General features: G+C 40.0%; 1 protein-coding gene across 1 annotated transcript in view; it reads right to left on the reverse strand.

Annotated features, from left to right (window-relative positions):
* Positions 1-22,311, reverse strand: part of LOC139943833 (serine/threonine-protein kinase SMG1-like) — an 85,485-nt gene that overhangs the window by 41,769 nt on the left and 21,405 nt on the right. Inside the window, exons 20-36 of the mRNA XM_071940665.1 lie at positions 21,309-21,410; positions 20,481-20,684; positions 17,133-17,223; positions 15,891-16,011; positions 15,079-15,147; positions 14,701-14,828; positions 13,243-13,407; positions 11,785-11,939; positions 10,534-10,774; positions 10,087-10,223; positions 7,919-8,173; positions 5,992-6,148; positions 4,839-4,968; positions 3,854-4,477; positions 2,375-2,528; positions 1,335-1,500; positions 266-454 (exon numbers count right to left, since the gene is read on the reverse strand). Of these exons, the coding sequence (XP_071796766.1) occupies positions 266-454; positions 1,335-1,500; positions 2,375-2,528; positions 3,854-4,477; positions 4,839-4,968; positions 5,992-6,148; positions 7,919-8,173; positions 10,087-10,223; positions 10,534-10,774; positions 11,785-11,939; positions 13,243-13,407; positions 14,701-14,828; positions 15,079-15,147; positions 15,891-16,011; positions 17,133-17,223; positions 20,481-20,684; positions 21,309-21,410 (3,088 nt within the window). The remainder of the gene's footprint in view (positions 1-265; positions 455-1,334; positions 1,501-2,374; positions 2,529-3,853; positions 4,478-4,838; positions 4,969-5,991; positions 6,149-7,918; positions 8,174-10,086; positions 10,224-10,533; positions 10,775-11,784; positions 11,940-13,242; positions 13,408-14,700; positions 14,829-15,078; positions 15,148-15,890; positions 16,012-17,132; positions 17,224-20,480; positions 20,685-21,308; positions 21,411-22,311) is intronic.

Consider the following 22,311-nt stretch of genomic DNA (forward strand, 5'->3'; position numbering starts at 1 on the left):
ATTTACAAGAACAAGCCATATAAAACAAATATGTAAAAACACTAAGCAAAGTACTGAGAAACTAAATTGTATGTTATATTATTATTATTATTATTATTATTATTATTATTATTATTATTATTATTAACAAGGGGATGTTTTTTCACAGGAGTTACATGTACTCAGGTAAGAAATTGGAGGGTGAATAGACACACACAATTTATTTGTCAGAATATCCCAACAAATTTCTGGGTGCAAAAAGGGTTTTATAGAAGACACTACTCACCTCTCCAGCTAGTTTGAGGAATATGAAGTAACTCCTGGCTGCTAGACGGTAGTGACTGAAGATCCGTCGGCAGACACTGTTCCACACCTCTAGGAGGTCAGTCACTACCTTAGGGTGGGCGGACTGTAGGGAGGGGCAGGCACTCAGGAGCTGCCGGCGGGTGGTCTCTGTACCGTCATGGTAGACGGACTGCAGAAAAATAAAAAAAACAGCAACTTATAATTTGTTGATACACTATTGTGGTCTGCTTATATTATCAACATTAAAGGTATTATACAGAATAGGTAGAGAAAGTAGTATTACACCCGGTTCAGACAGGCGCTCCAGAGTCGCTCCAAACCAAATATATTAGGAGCGACTCTGGGTCAACCCAAAATGACAAAAATTGTGGAAGTGTCGAGGCTGAGCTGTTAAGAGCACCGAATTCAAACTCTGGTGTTTCTGACCAGCCGTGACACTTGTGTCCTTGAGCAAGACACTTAACCATTGCTTTGTCCTTCGGATAGGACGTAAAGCCGTTGGTCCCATGTGTTGTGTAACGAATGTAAAAGAACCCAGTGCACTTATAGAAAAAGAGAAGGGGTTCGCCCCGGTGTTCCTGGCTGTGGCTGCTGTATGCGCCGTAGCACCTTGTAATACTAACAAAAAGTGCTAACTAATTGTTTCTCAGAATTCATCACTGCTTTCTGAAAGTTTGTATATACTAAGCGCCTTGAGTACCTTGTTTACAGTATAAGACTTTGATATTATTATTATATACATGCAGACCCATCGCACACTCTCAAAAAGGAAGCAGATCATTAGACAATAGCTGTTCTCTGTGGGTAAAAACATGCGCGTGACCTCAGCGTACCTGTAGCGTTTCGCGTTATGCAAGGGGGAGCTATTGATTTTTTCACAATACAGAGCGCGCCTCCGAACAATGCGCACAATTTTGGGTGTCAACTCTCTTTTGTGCATGTCTGTATATGATTTAGACACCCAAAATGACACCCAGGATAGGCACATGTGAGTGCGTTGTGCATATTGCAAGGGGTCAATTAATTTTTAGTTTAGGTTTGAGTTTTACCTGCATCTGTTCCAGGATATCTTCTTCATGGATGCTGGTTGCGCTGCAGTGAGCCTGGCTTAGGATAGACAAGATGGCGTCCGTCTCGCTGTTTGTTATCTCAGCAGGGAGGGTGGTCAAGACCTCAGCCTTCTCCTCCTCAGTCAACTGGACTCCGCCCTCAGAACTGAAAAGCCACAATGAGCAAGTAGGTAAAGGAACGTTACAGAATTGGTAAGAAACAAAAATCGTTAAGATCACAGATATGGTTAGGGTAGATATTTTAAAGTAGAAAATAATGATCCACATAAACTTGCCTCGAAATTGCACGGTTTTACTTTTACGTTGCGACGCAAAAGCAAAATTTTGACTCCGTAAAATGGCCGACCGTGTTAGTTTGCGACGTGCAAAGAACACCGTGCAATTTTGAGGCATGTTTGTGAGGATCATTATTCTACCCTTAAATTATCTATCTACATGCGTTTCATAACAAACGGTTTCAAATGCTTTTCAAAGACCAACTTGCCGGATCCAAGGCAACGTATCCATTTAAATAGCATCAAGCAGGATAAATGTTATAAATAGGGTATGGGGCCGTTTTGATTAGCAGAACAGCCAGACAGACAAAGAAACAAAACAGACAGACAGACATGCAGACAAAAAGACAGAAAAAAATAAGACAAGACAGCTACTCTTGATAAAAGATAGATCAGAGGAAACACATCAAGTTCATAATTAGCGACAAGATGGCAGAACAGCTCAAGCAGAAGTGATACAAAAAAATTATGGGTGCGATCGATTAGCTTCCCCGTGTCGACCCCGCAGTGAGCCCCTGACAAGATCTAATCAAACGATCACACTCGCCCTCTCGTGGTGACGTCATGCACCTCGGGGCAGCCCCAAGTGACCAATTCCACATACAGGGCACTTGGGGCTGACCAGGGTGAGCCCCTTGAATGATGTCAAAGCTATTCAAACGTTCCGGGGGCAGACCAGGGTCGACCCTAACGCACCCTCTGTGACAAGAATTGAGAAGAGGATGTGATTGAATTACAACTCACCTTGCAACATCCACAGCTTTACGTCCCCATCGATAGCACCATGAAGCCAGAGATGACCAGGCTTTGGTGAGTAACGGTGCTTGCATAGTGCTGAGGTGAAGCAGACGTCCACACACGGCATCGGTCTCACTGATGGCGGGACTACTACCAACAACTACACAAATCAAATCGCACAAATCAAATTCAATTAGTATTTTTACAGAGTAACACTAGACACTGGACACTATTGGTAATTGTCAAATACCAGTCTTCTTGCTTGGTGTATCTCAACGTCTGCACAAAATAACAAACCTGAGAAAATTGGTCATTGAAGTTGCGAGATAATAATGAAAGAAAACACCCTTGTCACACCAAGTTGCTTGATGCAGATGCTTGATTTCTATTTTGAGGTCTCGAAAAACAAATTCGTGGAAAATTACTTCTTTCTCGGAAACTACGTTACTTCAGAGGGAGCCGTTTCTCACAATGTTTTATAATATCAACAGCTCCCCATTACTCGTTACCAAAGGTTTTATGCTAATAATTATTTTTGAGTAGTTACCAATTGCACTGGACATGTTTGGTAATTGTTAAGGACCAGTATTCCCACTTGGTGTATCCCAATATATGCATTATAATAACAAACTTGTGAACAAATTGGACTCAATTGGGCCCAATTTCATAGAGCTGCTTAAGCAAAAATTTTTGCTTAAGCAAAAATTTCATTGCTTAGTAAAATCAGATTACCGGCCAAGACTCCACTCAATTGTAATGCTAAGTAAACAACAGCTTAATACTAGTCATAAGCAATGTATATGGCAGGAAATTTTGGCCAGTAACATGTGTAAAATAAGCGAGCTATTTTCGTGCTTAAGCAATTTTTTTGCTTAAGCAGCTCTATGAAATTGGCCCTTGGTCATCGAAGTTGCAAGAGAACAATGACAGAAAAGATAGCTGTAATGCACAAGTGTGTGTACTCTCAGATGTCTAAAAAGGGCTTAAGACCTAAAGTCTTTTAACATTTGAGTGAGAAAATACTTCTTTCTCAAAAACTACGTTCTTTCAGAGGGAGCCGTTTCTCACAATGGTTTATACTATCAGCAGCTCCCCATTGCACTCAATCGAGTAAGTTTTTAGGCTAACCATTATATCGAGTAATTACCAATAGTGTCCAACCGTCGATTTCACAAAGAGTTAGGACTCGTCTTATCTCGAGTTAGGACGAGTAACTCTTCCTAACTTAGGATTAATCTTAAGGTCTGCATGCTACAGTGCAGGGTTGGGACCCGTCCTAAGTCCTTTAAGATTAGTCTTAAGTTAGGAAGAGTTTTGTGAAATCGACGGCAGTGCCTTTAAATTTGAAGTTTATGAGTGTGTTTGAAAACTTACTAAAACATATACTTTTCCTAACAATGAAATTTGAAAAGATGAAGTTGCAAAAAAACAAATTGATTTAGTTTCAAAGAATAAAAACACTGAAGAGGCAAATTCTAACATTACCTTCCTGTCGTGACACATCAACTGATTCTCCCAATCCCAGACCAAGTCCCTCTCCAGCTCCAACATGCTCTATATCCAACAAGATGGAGACGTTCTTAGCCAGCTTGGAAACCTCTCCAGAGTCTACCCTCAACGCCATCTTAAGATGCGGCAGTGCGTTCCGATGATCCGCTGTGAACCACTTGACAAAGCTAAGCAGGGAGCGGGCGCTGGTGTCTCTGATCTCCACATCGCCCTCGAGGACCAGGTTGGTGTTGATGAGCGTTGCGTATTTGACGTTGCTCGTGGACAGGACGTCCCACGCCTCCAGGTGGCACCCCATGGCATGGAGGAGCTTGGCACTCTCACGGATCACCTTCTGCATCTCGGACGACGTTTTGTCATGGTGGCTGACCGAAGCCAGGGCTGTCAGAAGTGGCTGCGTGGACTTCTTCATGCTGTTGTGGATCTCAAGTCCTATGGATGCCGCGGAGGACGATGCGGAGTTGTCCACCGATGGGGCTAGCAGGTCTAGGTACTCGAGGAGGCGATGCTGGGCGTACTTATGGTTGCCCTGTTTCCGAGCTAGCTGCACGGTGGCAAGTTGGACCCTCGACAGGTGGGCTGCTATCTCAGAGGCCATACCTGAAAATGTTAACAGTCACATTGTTGTAAGCTAAAAACTTCACAGTCACTTGCAACTCTTGAATCCTTCTTCGTCCTGATACCTCCACGTGAAAGGATTCGGGTACTTTTTCAAAATGTCCACAGATTTACATTAAACTTACAAGGTGTGAAGATAATGATAGTAGAAATCTTCGCTTCAAATATAACTTACTGAGGTGCTGAGTAAAAGAGTAAAGAAATGAGTAAAACAAGTCACAAAATAATTTCCATCTCAGTGAGACGAAAACAATACTTAATAAACTCCTCATTCAAAATGTTTGAAGAATTTGGGACTGTAAAGGTTTGATAAAAAACCTTCCAAAAGATATGAAGTACATACCAGCGCAGTTTGGATTATCTTGACTAAGTCCATACTGGTAAGTCGTGACCTTTGACACTTGACCTACACTACCGATGTCATGCTGGGAGGCTTCGAACCTCAGCCCTTCAGAAATGGGTATCAGGCAGTCCTAGGGGTGAAAAAATGTAAATAACTGCGTTAACTGGTTCGCTTTGGAGGATGCAATAACACACAGCGGAGGGTTTATAAACTGGGGTTCTATTTGTTTACAAAACGCAGAATCTTACACCCGTTTCAGAGAGGCGCTCCAGAGTCGTGCCAAACCAAATAGATTAGGAGCAACTCTGGGTCGACCCAAATAAATTTTGGTTTTATACATGTGAACTTAACATAACATTTACAACAGGTTCGGCTCATGACAAGATCAACGTCTGAAACCAAGGCCCTCCAGAGTCGTTCCGACCGACTGCAACAGTCGATCTTTGTACTTCTATCGCGTCCAGTCGCTCCTGACTGTTTCAGACGTCAAACTTTTCATGTACTTAATTCAGAATTTGGTTCGGCGCGACTCTGGAGCACCTGTCTGAAACGGGTGTTATATCGCTATCTACTGGAAGACAAGGAGGGGAGGGGAGTCTCTACATGGGTCAGTTAAAATTCACACTACAACATCATCTTTGTTAAATATAACCTCATCTAAACCTTTCAGATCAATCCAAAGCCTCAAGTTTGTTTATACTACATTTAATGGGGTGTCATGGTCGAGCGGATAAGAGCAGAGAACTCAAGCTCTGGTGTTTCTGTTCAGCAGCCAAAATTCTGAACAACGCGAGGTCAAACAAACCCGTGCGTCAAAGAAATTGTGACGTCATCGGTGCTTCTTGATATGGAAAAGAGCGCCCTCATTTGGCCAAAGTTGGAGAACTGTGCACAAACCCTATTGGGAAATTGGGCCAATGACGTCAAGAGGTCATTACATATTATCATAGATAAGCAGTTTTTGACTCTCGACTGAAAAAGTCGCACGGAGAGGTGCATTTTTGACTTAAATTATTAATTACTAAATGAAAATGTTGAGCGTAAAAGGGTTATTAACCGTTATCTACGATGTCTATTTGACCCAAAAAGGGTATAAGTTAAAATATTGAGATTATCCTGTAGCCCCTGTTTAACATCCCGACTCTCAACTAACCTGCATGTATCCATGGATGGTATGAAGCACTGCCCTGGCTCTTTGCATGAGCATAGCGCAGCCAGATGGTGTGTGTGATGGCCAATCCTGCCAGGACAGTGCCAGGCTACCCTCTGCCATCTGATGAGCTTGTTCTAGGATTTTAATCAACGCAGACCTAAGAACCCAAAAAAAAGAGCATAGCATTTGTAAGCTGCAGCTTTTAATAAAATCGTATTCTTATATAGCCCAAGTATCTACCAAACAAGGTACTGAAGGCACTGAGTATATACAAACTTTCAGAATGAAAGGTTATTGCAGAGATGAATTCTGAGACCCAATTCTGTAGCACCTTATAAGGGTTAACAAGGTGCTACGGTGCATACAGCCAGGAACACAGGGGCGAACCCCTTCTCGTTTCGATAAGTGCACTGGGTTCTTTTACATGCGTTACACAAAATAAGGGTCCAACGGCTTTATGTCCCATCCGAAGGACGAAGCAATGGTTAAGTGTCTTGCTCAAAGACACAAGTGTCACGGGTGGGGATTCAAACCCACACTCTGCTGATCAGAAACACCAGAGTTTGAATTCGGTGCTCTTAACCGCTCGGCCACGACACTTCCACTTTGTATCGTATTATCAAAAAAAGGTTTTGGTGTAGAATAATGTACAAAAAAAATTACTGGAATGAGTGTGTAGTGAAAGCAATGGTGAGAATGTTTTCATGCATTTATGAGGGAATGTGACATTCAATGAAGTAAAGCTGAGATAAACAGAACATTCAATTTCTTCAACAAATGATAATCAACAAATAATATTAACCATACCCAAAGTACAAAATCTGTCACATGGCTTAGTGTGAGTGTGTCAACACAGGCCACACATTTCCAACAGTCTTATAAAGTGGATCCATTCCAGCCATCTGTTTATTTTATCAGGCTGTAACATTGATGTCTGAGTAGCTCAAAGGAACACGTTGCCCTGGATCGGACGAGTTGGTCAATAAAAAGCGTTTGAAACCATTTGTTATGAAATGCATATGGTTAGAAAGATGTTTTAACAGTAGAATATAATGATCCACACAGGTATCACTTAAAATTGCACGGTTTTCCTTTTGCGTCGCGAACTTACCCGGTCGGTCATATATGGGAGTCAAATATTTGACTCCCATAAATGGCCGACCGTGTTGGTCGATGAGTTAAAAGGAAAACCACGCAATGTTGAGGCATATTGTGTAGATCATTGTATTCTGCTTTTACAACATCTTTCTACCCATATGCATTTTATAACAAACGGTGACAGAACGCTATTCACTTTTACGCCGCGAACTAACCCGGTCGGCCATTTAAAAATTTGACTCCCATAAATGGCCGACCGTGTTAGTCGACGAGGTCGAAAACCACCCAATTTCGAGGATCATTTGTGTAGATCATTGTATTCTGCTCCCCACCCCTCCCACACCACCACAAAAGCCACTATAACGAGAGTACAAGTTGGTGTGACTTTCAGTAGGCACCACTCAGTAAAGGGTTTATAATAATCTTGTACTGATTTTCTGAGGGCAAAACAACTGGAAATGAGATTATGCTAGCTCATTTGTTCCCTCAGGTGTCCGGAGTTAATGAACAATTGTAACGCTGATTCTTTCATGCAATAATACAGAGATTGTCATGGGTTTTATATATTAGATTTTCTATAATATTTTTGTAAAATCAATCTTTTATAATTCAGCTTTTCATGTAATATATATATACATTTGTATAGACTTTTGTGGCTTGTAGTGTTTTTTGTCTTTTTTTTTTGGTAGATAATAATTTTATGTAAATTTTGTAAATTTGTTGTATAACAGGCCGAAATGAATTTGCCATCGTGGATAATAAAGTGAATTGAAATTGAAATTAAAAATGAAACTAAAGTATGGATGAATGTCATGAAATAATTTCTCACATTTCAGGGTGCTGGCTCGAGACATCCTTATTGAAGGCAGCCATCGGAGTGTTGATGCATCCCGATACGTGGTAGTGGGTCAACCCTCTCACTAACTCCAGCTCTCCTCTCAGTAGTACGGCCTCCGGACTCTGTATCATCTCTGGAGTCATAGAGATGTCATCAAGATCACTGGAGTCCGGGGACAGACCTGGCACAAGATCCAAGTGGTTGGTGATGGCGGTGAAATCTCGGTTGTCAAAATGGCTTAGCGCTCTGGGGGAAAACAACAATTGTTCATTTGAAAAATAAATTGTATTTAAAAGAAAAGTATACCAATATATATTTGGTTTGCGTTAACACCATGTGTGTATCTACTTGCCAGGTAGAGTTTGTTCTTAGAGAAATGTCTTTCTATATTCTACTACCGCGAAGGAGATTTATCGGATGTTCGGGAGACTTCTCAGTTCTGAAAAGAACTGTCCTGCTTTTTAACTACTACTACTACTAATAATAATAATAACAAATTCTTATATAGCGCATTTCACAATAACCGTATCAATGCTCTTTACATTAGTGCCCTGGTCATAGGGCCAATAACATCCCTGTAATGTTTCTCAGCTCCCTGGGGAGTATACAGCCCTGAGCTGCCTGTAAGGCGCTTGTGGTTTTTTCATACACAATATCAACCTCTACCCTCTACCCATTTATACCCCTGGGTGAAGAGAAGCAATTAGAGTAAAGTATCTTGCTCAAGAACACAAGTGTCACGACCGGTATTCGAACCCACACTCCGGTGACTGCACCAGAACTTGAATTTCGATGCTCTTAACCACCCGGCCATGACACTTGTGAATGAGATCTTATGGGCGGATTGATATTTATTTTAGACAGTGTCACTCGGTTCATTCATAAAAATGACCGGATCTAAGTTAAAGATGGCGATTTGCTTTTTCTTTTGATCGTGATTGACTCTACGTGAAGGAAAACTTTTGTAATCTTTGAACAAATTACGTCAGAAATGTCATTGTTTTAACTCTTCACGGAGGTGAGCTTAGTTAAATACTTAATATATGCTGTTTTATGCTGTTTTAATAGAAGTTTCATAAGGATTTAGAAAAACATTCCTATCAGTTGTCGCCCGACGTCCGCGGATATTCGGATATTAAAGAATATCCGATTACTCGGTTGTAATTACAGAATTATCCGGTTTGTAAATAGGTATTCGCGCCCTATGCGGATATCCGGTTAAGAAAAAAAAGGCATTCGCGATTACGGATAGGAAAACCTATTCGCCATTAACCGGATATTCGAACAATTCGCCCAGGCCTATAGCTAACAGGACCATAATTAACCCCCTATTTTGTTATTTGGGAAGTAGGTCTTGTTTTTTATTTGATGTCATGCTCTTGGGAAAAACAAAAATATTTCCTTTGAGAACAAAAACGTCTTTATATGGAAAGTATACCTTTGGTTAAAGCCAAAATTGTTTGTTACTGTTTGATTGTTTTAATCCTATGTATAAATGCCAACTATTGACATTATGGGCTGCGTTTACATTCCAAAGTGCTTCAATTTATATAAAAAAAATCTGTTTCCTAAGTTGAATTCAAAATCCTATAATTAACTTTTTCATTTTTTTATTTTGTGGATTAGGGCCCAATTTCATAGCGCTCCCTAAAGACACTGAACACTATTGGTAAGGTTCAAAGACCAGTCTTCTCACTTGTAGTATCTCAACATATGCATAAAATAACAAGCCTGTGAAAATGTGAGTTCAATTGGTCGTCGAAGTTGCAGGATAATAATGAAAGAAAAAACACCCTTGTCACACAAAGCTGTGTGCTTTCAGGTGCTCAGATGAAATAAAATCAGTGGAAAATTTCTTTTTTCTCGAAAACTACATCACTTTATAGGGAGCCGTTTTTCAGAATGGTTTATTCTATCAATCTCTCCCCATTACTCGTTACCAAATAAGGTTTTATGCTAATAATTATTTTGAATAATTACCAGTAGTGTCGACTGCATTAAGCAGAAAAGATTGCTAAACAATTTCCCATTCAGCAGGAATTGAGCATCATTTGTAGTGCTTAGCGTTTTCTTAAATTTGACCCCCAAGTCTGTATTGCTGGACATAAAACATTACTGATGTCAAGATGTTAGAAAAAATTAAAGGAATAGTGTCTTACTTGATTACATTGATGTCCTGTCCCAGTACTACATGCTTCTGCAGGGCATCAGGAACCATAACCCGTAATTCTACTAGGGCTTCCTGCCACTTTAAGGCTGATTTCCAATCAGACACGGAAACGTATGACTGCGTCACCTGGAAGTAAACAAAAATAATAAAATAACATATTACAGAATGTCAATCACAAAGTTTTATCGCGACAAATAAAGTGTGGACCTGAGAACAAAAGAGGTCCACATAATTTTGGGACTTACAGACATCCACACAGTCTTTTTTTTACAGTGGTAAAAAGTCCTATGAAAATAATACCATGCAGAGGCAAGGTAAATGTTTTTCAATAGTGTCGGAAATGGTTGAAGGGAAACATTGCCTTTAAATCCCTGAAACAGCGTGCCCCTTTAAGTTGATGTAAACATAAACCTTAAAATGTCAATATTTTCGCTACCTGGTTCAGAAGAAACTCGACAACTCTTGGGCTCTGGGTCACCACTTGAGGTGTTGTCTCAGAGTTTCTGGTCAACACCTTCGTTGGAGGTTGTTGACCCTCAGTGGCCTTTGACCTCGGGCTGCCAGGGCAAGGATCTGTGGAAGGCGTGGTTTTTGGGAGATGGGCGTAGCGTGGGATCTCGTCTAGTTGCAGGTATTTCTTGATGGCTAGGAGGGTTTCATTGATACAGGCTTCATGTCTGTTGAACAAGACAAAAAATCAGATGAGAGGAATGATCCAAACGATCATGTGGAAGTGTCGTAGCCGAGCGTTTATACCCGAATTCCAAACTCTTGTGTTTCTGATCAGCAGATTGTGGGTTTGAATCCCCAGCCGTGTCCTTAAGCAAAACACTTAACCATTGATTCGTCCTTCGGATGGGATGTAAAGCCGTTGGTCCCATGTGTTGTGTAACGCATGTAAAAGAACCCAGTGCACTTATCCAAAAGAGAAGGGGTTCGCCCCGGTGTTCCTGGCTATGGCTGCTGTCTGCACCGTAGCCAGAATACCATACAGTTACGATTGCTGTGACTGTTTTCAAAGTCATCTCTTGCTAACCAAGAAATTTGCTAAGCAGAATTTTTCGCGTAACGGCTTCATGAAATTTGGCCCAGGCTTGGAAAACGCTCCAGGGCCCAACTTCATAAAGCTGTTTAGCAGAAAATACTGCTGGACAAATTTCTCTCCTACACACAAAAATGAGTGGGGCACAAGTCACAACAGTGTAAACTTTATGGTAACCTGTTTTTGCTAAGCAAGGTTGTCATGTACTTAGCAGGTTTTTGTGCTTACAGGCTTTATGAAATTGAGCCCTGGGCCTGCTTAAGCAAAAAATGAGCTTTAACACGTTACTGCTCAAAACTTCATGCCAAATACATTGCTTGAAACTGGTTATTGGCTGCTGTTAACTTGGCATAACAATTGAGAGGATTCTTGACCGGTAATCTGATTTTACTAAGCAAGGTTTCTTTTGCTTAAAGGCAGTGGACACTATTGGTAATTACTCAAAATAGTTATTAGCATAAAACCTTACTTGGCAACGAGTAATGGGGAGAGGTTGGTAGTATAAAACATTGTAAGAAACGGCTCCCTCTGAAGTAACTTAGTTTTTGAGAAAGAAGTAGTTTTCCACAAATTTGATTTCGGGACCTCAGAATTAGAATTTGAGGTCTTGAAATCAAGCAATTGGGCCCTGGTACATGTATTTACCTGCCATCAGCAGCAGGTAAGCATGCTGTGAGCCAGCCTATGGACCTGCCTGCTTCCTCCTGTATCCAGTTATGCAGACCCGTGATGGCATGGGGGCAGCGTAGCTTCACTAGGCTCATTAAGACCCTCAGGGATGCATCCTCAAACACCTGACCCTAGTAATAATAATAATAATAATTACGATAACAATATTTTATTAGTACCGTCTCCACTTAATAATAATAATAATAATAATAATAATAATAATAATAATAATAATAATAATAATAATAATAATAATAATAATAATAATAATAACCCGTTTTTATATAGCGCTTTTTCACACCCAGAGGGCATCCCAAAGCGCTTCACATTATTACCCCTGGTCACTGGGCCTTAATCCACTCCTTAAAGCATCTCAGGTCCCTGGTGGGGAGTATACAGCCTTGTGCAACATTAATATGCGCTACTCGGCTAAATCAATCACAGGAACCATCTCTGCCCTCACAGGTACCCATTTACCCCTGGGTGGAGAGAAGCAATAATAGTTAAGTGTCTTGCTCAGGGACACAAGTGTCACGACCGAGATTCGAACCCACACTCTGCCTAACAGAAGCACCAGAGCTTGAGTTCGGTGCTCTTATCCGCTCGGCCACGACACGAAAAGGGTTTGGGGTTAAACAAAGACAAATTTACTAGAGCAGCGCTCTGCCAACTGGTGAATCTAGCCCTATGTTGGTGGGCTCCCTATTTTGCCAATATCTTTGTTTGGGGGTTGCCAGTCAGAAGCCATTACACCAGTAACTGCCATATAGTCAGGAATCCCACCCAAGTTTACGATACAACCTGGGAAATGGTAGATAATAGTATCAAGACAAATTCTTACACAAAAAATCTACACAGCAAAATAGATACAATCACATGGTGTTACTGCAAGCCAAACTACTATTGATACTTCACCATGCAATGCATCAAAACCTACTTGGACCTACAGTTTTATGATCGACCTGAAAGTCCCTACAAAATCAACACCAAAAAAAAGTAAAAAAAAAGGAATCTATATTAAAGACACTGGACACTATTGGTAATTGTCAATGACCAGTCTTATCTCAACATATGCATAAAATAACAAACCTGTGAAAATTTGAGCTCAATCTGTCATCAAAGTTGCGAGATAATTATGAAAGAATAACCACCCTTGTCACACGAAGTTGTGTGCTTTCAGATGCTTGATATCGAGACCTCAAATTCTAAATCTGAGGGCTCGAAATCAAATTTGTAGAAAATTATTTCTTTCTCGAAAACTACGTCTCTTTCAGAGGGAGCTGTTTCTCACAATGTTTTATACTATCAACAGCTCCCCATTACTTGTTACCCACTAAGGTTTTATGCTAATAACTATTTTGAGTAACTACCAATAGTGTCCACTTCCTTTAACTATTTTTTACAAATGACCTCTAGTAGTGAATAACAACTTACGGTCGTGTTGTTCTTGACTGTGAGGTCACTGAGCATGATCAGACCATGTCTGAGAGCGATGGCATGCTGACCGCAGTTGACTGCAGCAGCTACAGCAAGACGTCGTATGTTACGCAGCCAGTCCTGACACGTACCACGGTTTGTCCGGAAGAATGTCCTCACCGCCTATAAAACGAGAAACCATAAGTTTTTATTGTCCTTTCTCTGGATTTTGTTAAAACGAGAGCGTCGGGGATAGGACTCTTGAGGGCGCTATTGTGTGTAAAACTCTTAGCTAATAGCCTACCGGGATAGGGAACAATGCAATTGTAGTATTATTCGCTCAACAAGTAGAGTGAAGTAGAACCTGAATTTAACTCATTACTATTGTTTTTATTATTATTAACAGCATTGTTATCTTCATAATTTCTTTGTCTTTGTTCTACTTGTCTGTCCGTACATTCTCTTTCCTGTTTATGTTATACTCGTCTGTCCATCAGGCATCCCAGCCCACCACAAGTCCTGGCCCCTAGATGATGCCTCAATACTTAACTATGTTCCTGCCTTGTAACAAAAGAGCTTCTTATCGGTTACTCCTTTAAAAATGATTGTTTTGGCTTTGTACTGTTTTGAAATGTTCATGAAGTATGGAAATAAATGTGAGTTTGAGTTGAATTGGACATGAGTAAAAAATCACTTCTGTTCTTATTCTTAGTTTTATTGAATACATCTTCATTCACATGAGATTAAACAAAAATTAACGTTTCCAAAAATGAAAGGTACACTTTGACTTTGTCTTTCCAAGTGCTGCGGGAGAAAAATCTTCAGAAACCTCAGGTAAGATTTGGAACACTGAAATCAGCAATCCATACCTTAGGTGTTGATGAAAGGGGGGGGGGGGAGACATCTCAAAACTTGTCCAGCTTTTACTTTCATAACTCTTGGATTTATGTGGAAACTGTGGCACAAAATGTAAACCTTCCCATATGACAGTATACAATTGTTGCACGCTGTGACCCCAAATCACAGCGTGCAACAATTGTTTTGTTATACCTTTGTAACATGATTATTCCTCTTCTCCAAGTTCTGTTGTCATCTTCAAACATTAATTACGACGAGTATGCATAGTTTAATAAAGCAGACGCACAGATGAAACCATTCTTCACTGTTCCCTCGAACCCGCGGCCGTTTCGTACTAGCGCTGGAAATCGACCACATCACTCATGTTACCCGCCGCGCCATGGTACATGCATTTTTGTTGCACGTCATGTGATTGGTTCTCGACCAATCAAACTTCATAATTAGTTACCGATGTATAACAATGCAGTATCTTGCCTGCCAGACCAGCCAAAGAATTTGCAAGGTCACATGGTCTATACTTTGACTTTATCTTTCCAAGTGCTATGGGGGGGGGAATCTTCAAGAAATCTCAGGTAATATGGGGACCCACCCTTTCTAGACTCGGCAATCAATACATACCTTAGGTGTTGATGGCATAGCGATGGCACATCCTTCATATGCATTGTACATGAGCTTCTCTAGATGTTCCAGAAATTGTAGTAGAAGAACTGGTCTCAGCTGATGGAGGGTGTAGGCAGAGCTCAGTACTAAGGGGAAGGAGTACAATCAGATTGGGTTACACCAATGCAAAATCCCAAAAGCCTATGACATGGTGTTGGGATTACAGAGGCAAAATTGTGGCTGGGTGGGTCGAAAAGTTGAAAATTCAGTTTTCAATCAAAAGTAAGATAAAGAAGAAAACCAGCGATCTCCAGATAATCTGTCATGTCTGTGCTATTTTTGAAAATGTTCTGGCTGTGTTTTATCTGATTAAATTCAAATAAAATCAAATCCTACCTTTACAAGAAGAGTCTGAAGTGGCGTCTGATTGCAGCTTGGGATCTCGTCCAACCTCCAGAAGAGCAGCTGTGAGGAAAAGAAATGATGCTAAGACAAGTTCGTAGGATGGACACAGATAAATTACTGTGCTCTTTTTCTTTACAGATTGACTCAAAAAAAAGTGCAATTCTGTGGGGGTTTTTCTTCATCTTTGTGTTTCCACATTTAAAGGAACATTACGGAATCGATTTTTGCTTACAAAACAGTTGCTAGTTGTGTAAGCACTTACATGTAATCCATCAGATACAGTAACTGACAAACCTGTAGAAGTTTGAGATTGATCGACCATCAGGGTCACGAGAGAATAGTGAAAAACCGATTACAAATTTGCATTGTATCGATGCCAAAACAAAAATGAATAAAACACTCACTGAGCGATAAACTCCAAACGCGAAAATTAAGATTATTTATTTCTCATCAAAATATGACATTTCAGACAGAAATATTTCAAGGGATGTTTTCTACTATCATCATTATTAGACCGTGTAAGTTTTATGTAAATCTGTGATCTTCACAAATTTTGTTTCTTACCAATTCTGTATCGTTCCTTTAAGCTTAAACCTGAGTATTATAAACTAAAACGTTTACATAAAGATTTTAATTTGAACAAAGACAAATTGACCAGAGCAAATATATTGACAAATTTCAACAAAAATCAGCACGCCAAAATGGATGCCAATGTAAATGTAGCGTGGACTTGGATTTCACTTTAGCGCGCCATTACAATATTGTAATGGTATATATCCATTAATTGTGTTTTTTCCCCTCACCTTCAATGGCTCTGAATGTCTCTTGAGGTTTACCGATGGGCGTTCTGAGCTTCACCAAGACACAGAACTGAGCTGCTTCCCACGTAGCCCAGAACCACTGCAGACCAACGTTGCCATCGATCTGATTCACACAAATAAAACTAACTTGAGATTGCTTACAGACACTGGACACTTCAGAGTAGAGGGTCAATTGAAAACTAAAATAAATACATTTTTCATCATCATCAGTCGGCTGCACAGCAGATGGACACAAGCTTTCCCCATTCTATCCAGTCTTTTCTCCAAATCTCCAGTGGGGAGACAAAAGCAGAACATCTTGTGACAGTAATCTTGAGATGAATACATGTTTATTCGCTTGTTAAAGACACTGGACACTATTGGTAATTGTCAAAGACCAGTCTTCTCACTTGGTGTATCTCAACATATGCATTAAATAACAAACTTGTAAAAATTTGAGCTCAATCGGTCGTCGAAGTTGCGGGATAATAATGAAAGGAAAAAACACCCCTGTCACACAGAGTTGTGTGCTTTCAGATGCTTGATTTCGAGACCTCAAATCCTAAATCTGAGGTCTCAAAATCAAATTCGTGGAAAATCACCTTTTTCTCAAAAACACAAAACTTCAGAGGGAGCCGTTTCTCACAATGTTTTAGACTATCAACCTCTCCCCATTACTCGTTACCAAGTAAGGTTTTATAGTAATAATTTTTTGAGTAATTACCAATAGTGTCCACTGCCTTTAATCAATTTAAAATTATTTATTTAGCAACTGTTCAACTGACTGTATATTTATAAACATACATATTGGTAAGTTATTGCATATTCATAAATGCCCAGACAGTTTCGCTATTCCTATTGGTTGAGAGCACGTCACATGTGGGTGTCTAAACGTGTGATATAAACATTGCTAGAAGTGTTTTAACATAGGCATGAGGTGCAAGCTTAACACTTACATGTAGCGCTACTTAATGCATAATGCAATAAATATACAGATAATTAATTTACAACAATTATTAGGGCGCGGGCGCATTACCAGGTTTTAAACAAACGTTCAAGACCTTGTACCACACTTTTATTTGGAGATCCACACAGCAATTGCCGTGGTGCCTTGTGCTTTTGCTGTGGTGCCCTTTGCAAAGTTCCAATAAAAAAAAAAAAAATCCACATAGAAAAGGCCCTTATCAGTATAAAATGACTGTACCCCCTTCGAGAACGAAATTCAAGGCCTATATCAATACTTACAAAATCAGGCAGTGTGATCTCTCCCTTGACGTCCGCTGTTTTGATTGGACGCTGGCATGTGTGGTAAAGCTTCTCCAGCCAATCAGCATTGCTGTAAGGTTTTAAAGAGGTCACAAGGTCAGTCAAATGAAATTTGACAAAATACCGAGATATAGTTCCTACTTACACATGTTGTCCGACACATTTATCTGCTTAGCAGAAATGAGCAGGAAGCAAGTTGAAAACAAAGTACATCACACAACAGTTAAGTTGGAACACATTTTTTTTCCAGCCGCCCCAATTCTAGTCTTTGTGAGACCAGCGATTAGCTTGGCAAGATTCTAACCCACCACCTTATGATTGCAAGTCATGATTGCAAGTCCTGCAGTCTAACCCCTGGACAACGCTGACATAGTCTCAAATAATAACTAGACTTCAAGTGTTTGTGAACAAACACAGAGCTGTTCCGTTTTTAATTTTTAATGTTCAAGGGGTCTATAATTGAAAAGAAACTGAAGATCGGTTGCATGGTTCTTGAGATATGGTCCCACTTCCAGTTGACCCGGAAGTAAAGGTCAATTTGGGGTCTAGGTAATCCAAGTTCAATCTTTAGAGCTCAAAGGGTCTATAACTGAAAAGAACTTGAACATTGATTGTGCAGTTCTTGAGATAAGGTCCCACTTCCGGTTGACCCGGAAATAAAGGTCAACATGCGGTCATACCTAACCGATACGATTGTCCAATGCCAAAGGAGCCCATAATTGAAAAAAAGTCTGAAAATCGGTTGGGTTGTTTTTGAGATTAGGTTCAACTTCCGGTTGACTCGGAAATAAAGGTCAACATGGGGGTCTTAGTTTTCCAAGTTAATATTTAATGCCTAAGTAGTCTATAACTGAAAAAAGTTTGAAAATCAGTTGTGTAGTTCTTGAGAAATGGTCCCACTTCCGGTTTACCCAGAAGAAGAGGTCAAAATGGGGTCACGGATTTTCCCCAACAAAATTTAATGCCTTAGGAGTCTATAACTAAAGAAAAAAATTAAATCGGTTGTGTAACTATTCAGATATGGTCCCACTTCCGGTTTACCCGGAAGTAGAGGTCAAATCGGGGTCACGGTTACCCGAGGCAAATCTCCTATGCCTAATGAGTCTAATACTGAAAAAAAACTTTGAAATCGGCCGTACACTTCTTGAGATATAGTGCTGCAAAGAAATACTCTTTAAAGCTTCTAATAAGCATAAATTAACATGTGATGACGTCACAGTCTTAAAATTGTATTTTTCGTACTAATAAATTTCATAAGGTACACGATGGTATGCAACTTACCCCAATCCAATGCCTTTTGCAAAATCTCAATTTTGTATTGCATTAAACTTGGAGAAGCTATTGCAATGCGTTGAATGTGACTGCATCCAGTTTATGAGGTACTACGTTGAACCCATGATGCCAAGATTTTTAATTAATCGTTAATTATAGACGTACTTTGATTGATTTTAATGGACTGAAACATCTCTTATTAGAATCAGTTACTCCAATCCCCAAGGAGTCTATATCTACAAGCAGTCTGTTAAACGGCCGTGTCATTCTTGAGATATGGTGCTACAAAGAGTTCCCAATTAAATATGCAAATATGGGTCACGTGGTTAATTAATTACGAATTAAAAAAAAAAATTGGTCGGTGGTTTGATGTTTGATCTAGTACAAGTTGATTTCACAGAACTCTTAACCACCAAACTCTGCGCTTATGATCACCATTTTTCGCTTACTGTGTTTTTAAACATCATATCATGTCATGCATGCACACAGGTTATGTTGGGCTTACAATTGAGAAAAAGAAAAGGCAACACTATCGATATAGAGATAAGAATCAAACTTAAATATTACAAAAAGAAATATATTTTTAGTTTTGGGGGATAAAAAAAAATTTGATATCGGACGGAGATTTGAACTCGCAATCCTTTGATGTGTAGTCGCGACTGATGACCACTAGGCTAGAAGGGCACGATGCAAACATGGTGGGTTTTTACATGTGTGCATCAACAGAGGGGATTATGATTCGGCGAAATAATTCTCGTTTCATGATTTTGCGACCATTGTCACTAAATATGAACTATTAAATATTAATATAACTATTAAGTATGGTTGAAATGTAGTATTAGATGCCTTTAGGGTTTTTTGATGACGACGTCGATGTCGTTAAAAACCCCTATCTAATTACGCACGTTCGTTTTAACGAAAACCCATGCACAGAGTAATTGGTCCAGAACGCGGTTAGAAAAACAAGGACAAATTTAACGCACGTTCTAACGAAAATCCCAAACCTCCGTACGTTGTGCGTGTACAGAGTAATGTGTCCAGAGCGCAGGTAGGAAACAAAATAGTATAGACTCCTCTCAAGAAGTCAACAACTCATAGAGGTACATACTGTGTTGTATTACCAAAGAGAATATTTCACAATAACATGAAAGTGACTGCATCAAGTTTACAAATTAAAAATTCAAATGAAGACCACGTGGTTAATTAATGAAGAATTGCTACACTTTTTTATGAGAGTAAAGCTTAGGTTCTAAGCTTCAATTTGATATATGATTTAACTATTTTATCCTAATACTTTAGGAGTAGTGGCCTAAACAAAAACGCCGTACAAACGCTATGGGGTTTTAGGCGGAAACAAAGAATAATAATAATAATAATAATAATAATAATAATAATAATAATAATAATAATAATAATAATAATAATAATAATAATAAAAATAATAAAAATCTCGACGAAAACAATAGCTGTTCCGACTGGACCGGAACAGCTAATAATAATAATTATAATAATATCAAAGTCTTATATAGCGCAAGTATCTACCAAACAAGGTACTCAAGGCGCTGAGTATATACAAACTTTCAGAAAGATAGGTTATTTATATACAAACTTTCAGAAAGACCCAATTATTTAGCACCTTATAAGGGTTTACAGGGTGTTACGGCGCATACAGCAGCCACAGCCAGGAACACCGGGGCGAACCCCTTCTCTTTTCGATAAGGGCACTGGGTTCTTTTACATGCGCAACACAACACATGGGATGTCCCATCCGAAGAACGAAGCAATGGTTAAGTGTATTGTTCAAGAACACAAGTGTCACGGCTAGGGATTCGAACCCACACTCTGCTAATCAGAAATAACAGAGTTTGAATTCGGTGCTCTTAACCGTTGGGCCACGCCACTTCAATGAGTTTCATTGAAAACTAAAAAATGCAAAAAATAAATTCACTCCTCAAAAATAAACAACATTTCATACACACCTAGAAAGCCAGATTTGTAAGTATAAATGAACTGCCAATTTTGTTTTTTTGCCAAATCACAGGCTTGTTTTATTACCTTGGTGCCTCTCCTAGTAGAATAAAGGAGATAACGGTGCGGAAATCTTGAGAGTGGAATGTCCCCATGGGTGTCTTACTGATGTGGCTACGTCTGGCTAGCCTGAAGGCCTGTACACCCTGAGGGTCCTCCTCAGAGAAGGTGACTGTGGCTTGCTTCCGCTCACTTAGACGCTTGGCTTGGGTCAGGGGGGATGCATCACTCCTAGAATATCAAGAAATAGCAGAAAGAAGTTCATGTTTATTTGAGTATTGTTTGAAGCTTTGCATAGTGTGGATGAATAAGAAGCAAACTATAAATATAAATTTGGTTTGTGGTAACACCATGTGTGTATCTTCTTGCCAAGTACAGTATGTTCTTAGAGAACTGTCTTGCTTTATTCTACTACCGCCGAGTAGATGTTCGGGGGTTCGGGAGACTTCTCAGTTCTGAAGAGAACTGTCCTGCTTTTTATTTATTACCCGGGCGGATGGTATACAAAGTAGGCTGGGACTACTACTTTAGCTTATAGGATTGTGATTAACTGTACTACCGCAGAGTCAGTTCTTAAATTGGTCTCAACGTTTCGACTAGCTTGCTCTAGTCATCGTCAGGAGACTGACTATAAATAAACAGTAAACTTGCGGGTACAACCCTGTGTAAATCTGTTTACTGGGAGTGTTGAAAAGAGCTGGTGTGGTCTCAACGTTTTGAACAGTATACTCTGCTCCCCTTCAGAAGAATGCACCATGTCACTGCTTGTTTATCCAATGAAATCACTGGGTCTTTAAAACAAATACCTGTTTTTACCCTTGCGGGTAAAAACAGGGGACTAGTCTAAGCGCATACCTTACGAGGATGTCACATGGGAGCATGGCTAGTAGAGACGTGTAGGCTTTCCTTATTATCTTATTGGTGTTGAGTAACTTCACTTTGCACATCTCAAGGCACCTGAAGTTCACAACAAAATTAGTTCATTTCAAAAGACAAATAATAATAATAATTATATTTAAAATTTATATTGCCCCCCTTACATACAAAATGATCAAAGGCGCAGAACACATGTTAAAAAGCACAGAATGGAAGGAAAAGACAAAGAAAAAAGACTGGTCACCAGGGCAGTGCCCAAACAAAAGTATGGGGATACGTCTGTCCCGCCAACAGAAAACTAATAGTTACTTATTACATAGGTCTATCCCTGCTGGCATTGGTAATGTTTTGACCTTTTCAGGCCCCAGACGCCTCTAACCCTATCTATGCTAGAATTCTACACTAACTGGCAAGGTGACCATAGAAGAAGACACACTAAAAAGCGGTTTTAAAAAGGTGGGTTTTAAAAAGACAAACACATTTTCCTCTGATATGAGGAATCAGTTACACAAAACCTTTCTAGCTTTATTTCCGCCATTATCTTTATATACAATTGAACTCCCAAAGTGGCAGACCCGGGCCCAATTTCATGGCTCTGCTTACCGTAAGCACAGAAGCGGCGCTACCGGAAGCATACTGTGCAATTCTGTGCATACGGCAAGTGTAATTTTACGGGTTTGCAGCAAACTTTGGCTTCTGCGCGTGTGTACTCCGCGTTACTAGGCATTCTACACTAACAAGTCTAGCGCAGAAATTCGGCACTTGCACGTAATCGGGGAATCGTGATCGGAAACGCAGAATTCGGCGGTAAGCAGAGCCATGAAATTGCGCCCGTTGTGTTTGTACAGCTGGGCCCAACTTCATGGCTCTGCTTACCATCAAATTTTACGCTTGCGATCACCATTCTCAGCTTGATTTCTGCTCTAGCGGTATAAGTGAAGAATGCCTAGTAACGCACGCGCACCAGCAATAATTCCCTGCT

This window comes from Asterias amurensis, chromosome 11 (assembly GCF_032118995.1).
Source record: "Asterias amurensis chromosome 11, ASM3211899v1".
In the NCBI taxonomy this organism is placed as follows: domain Eukaryota; kingdom Metazoa; phylum Echinodermata; class Asteroidea; order Forcipulatida; family Asteriidae; genus Asterias; species Asterias amurensis.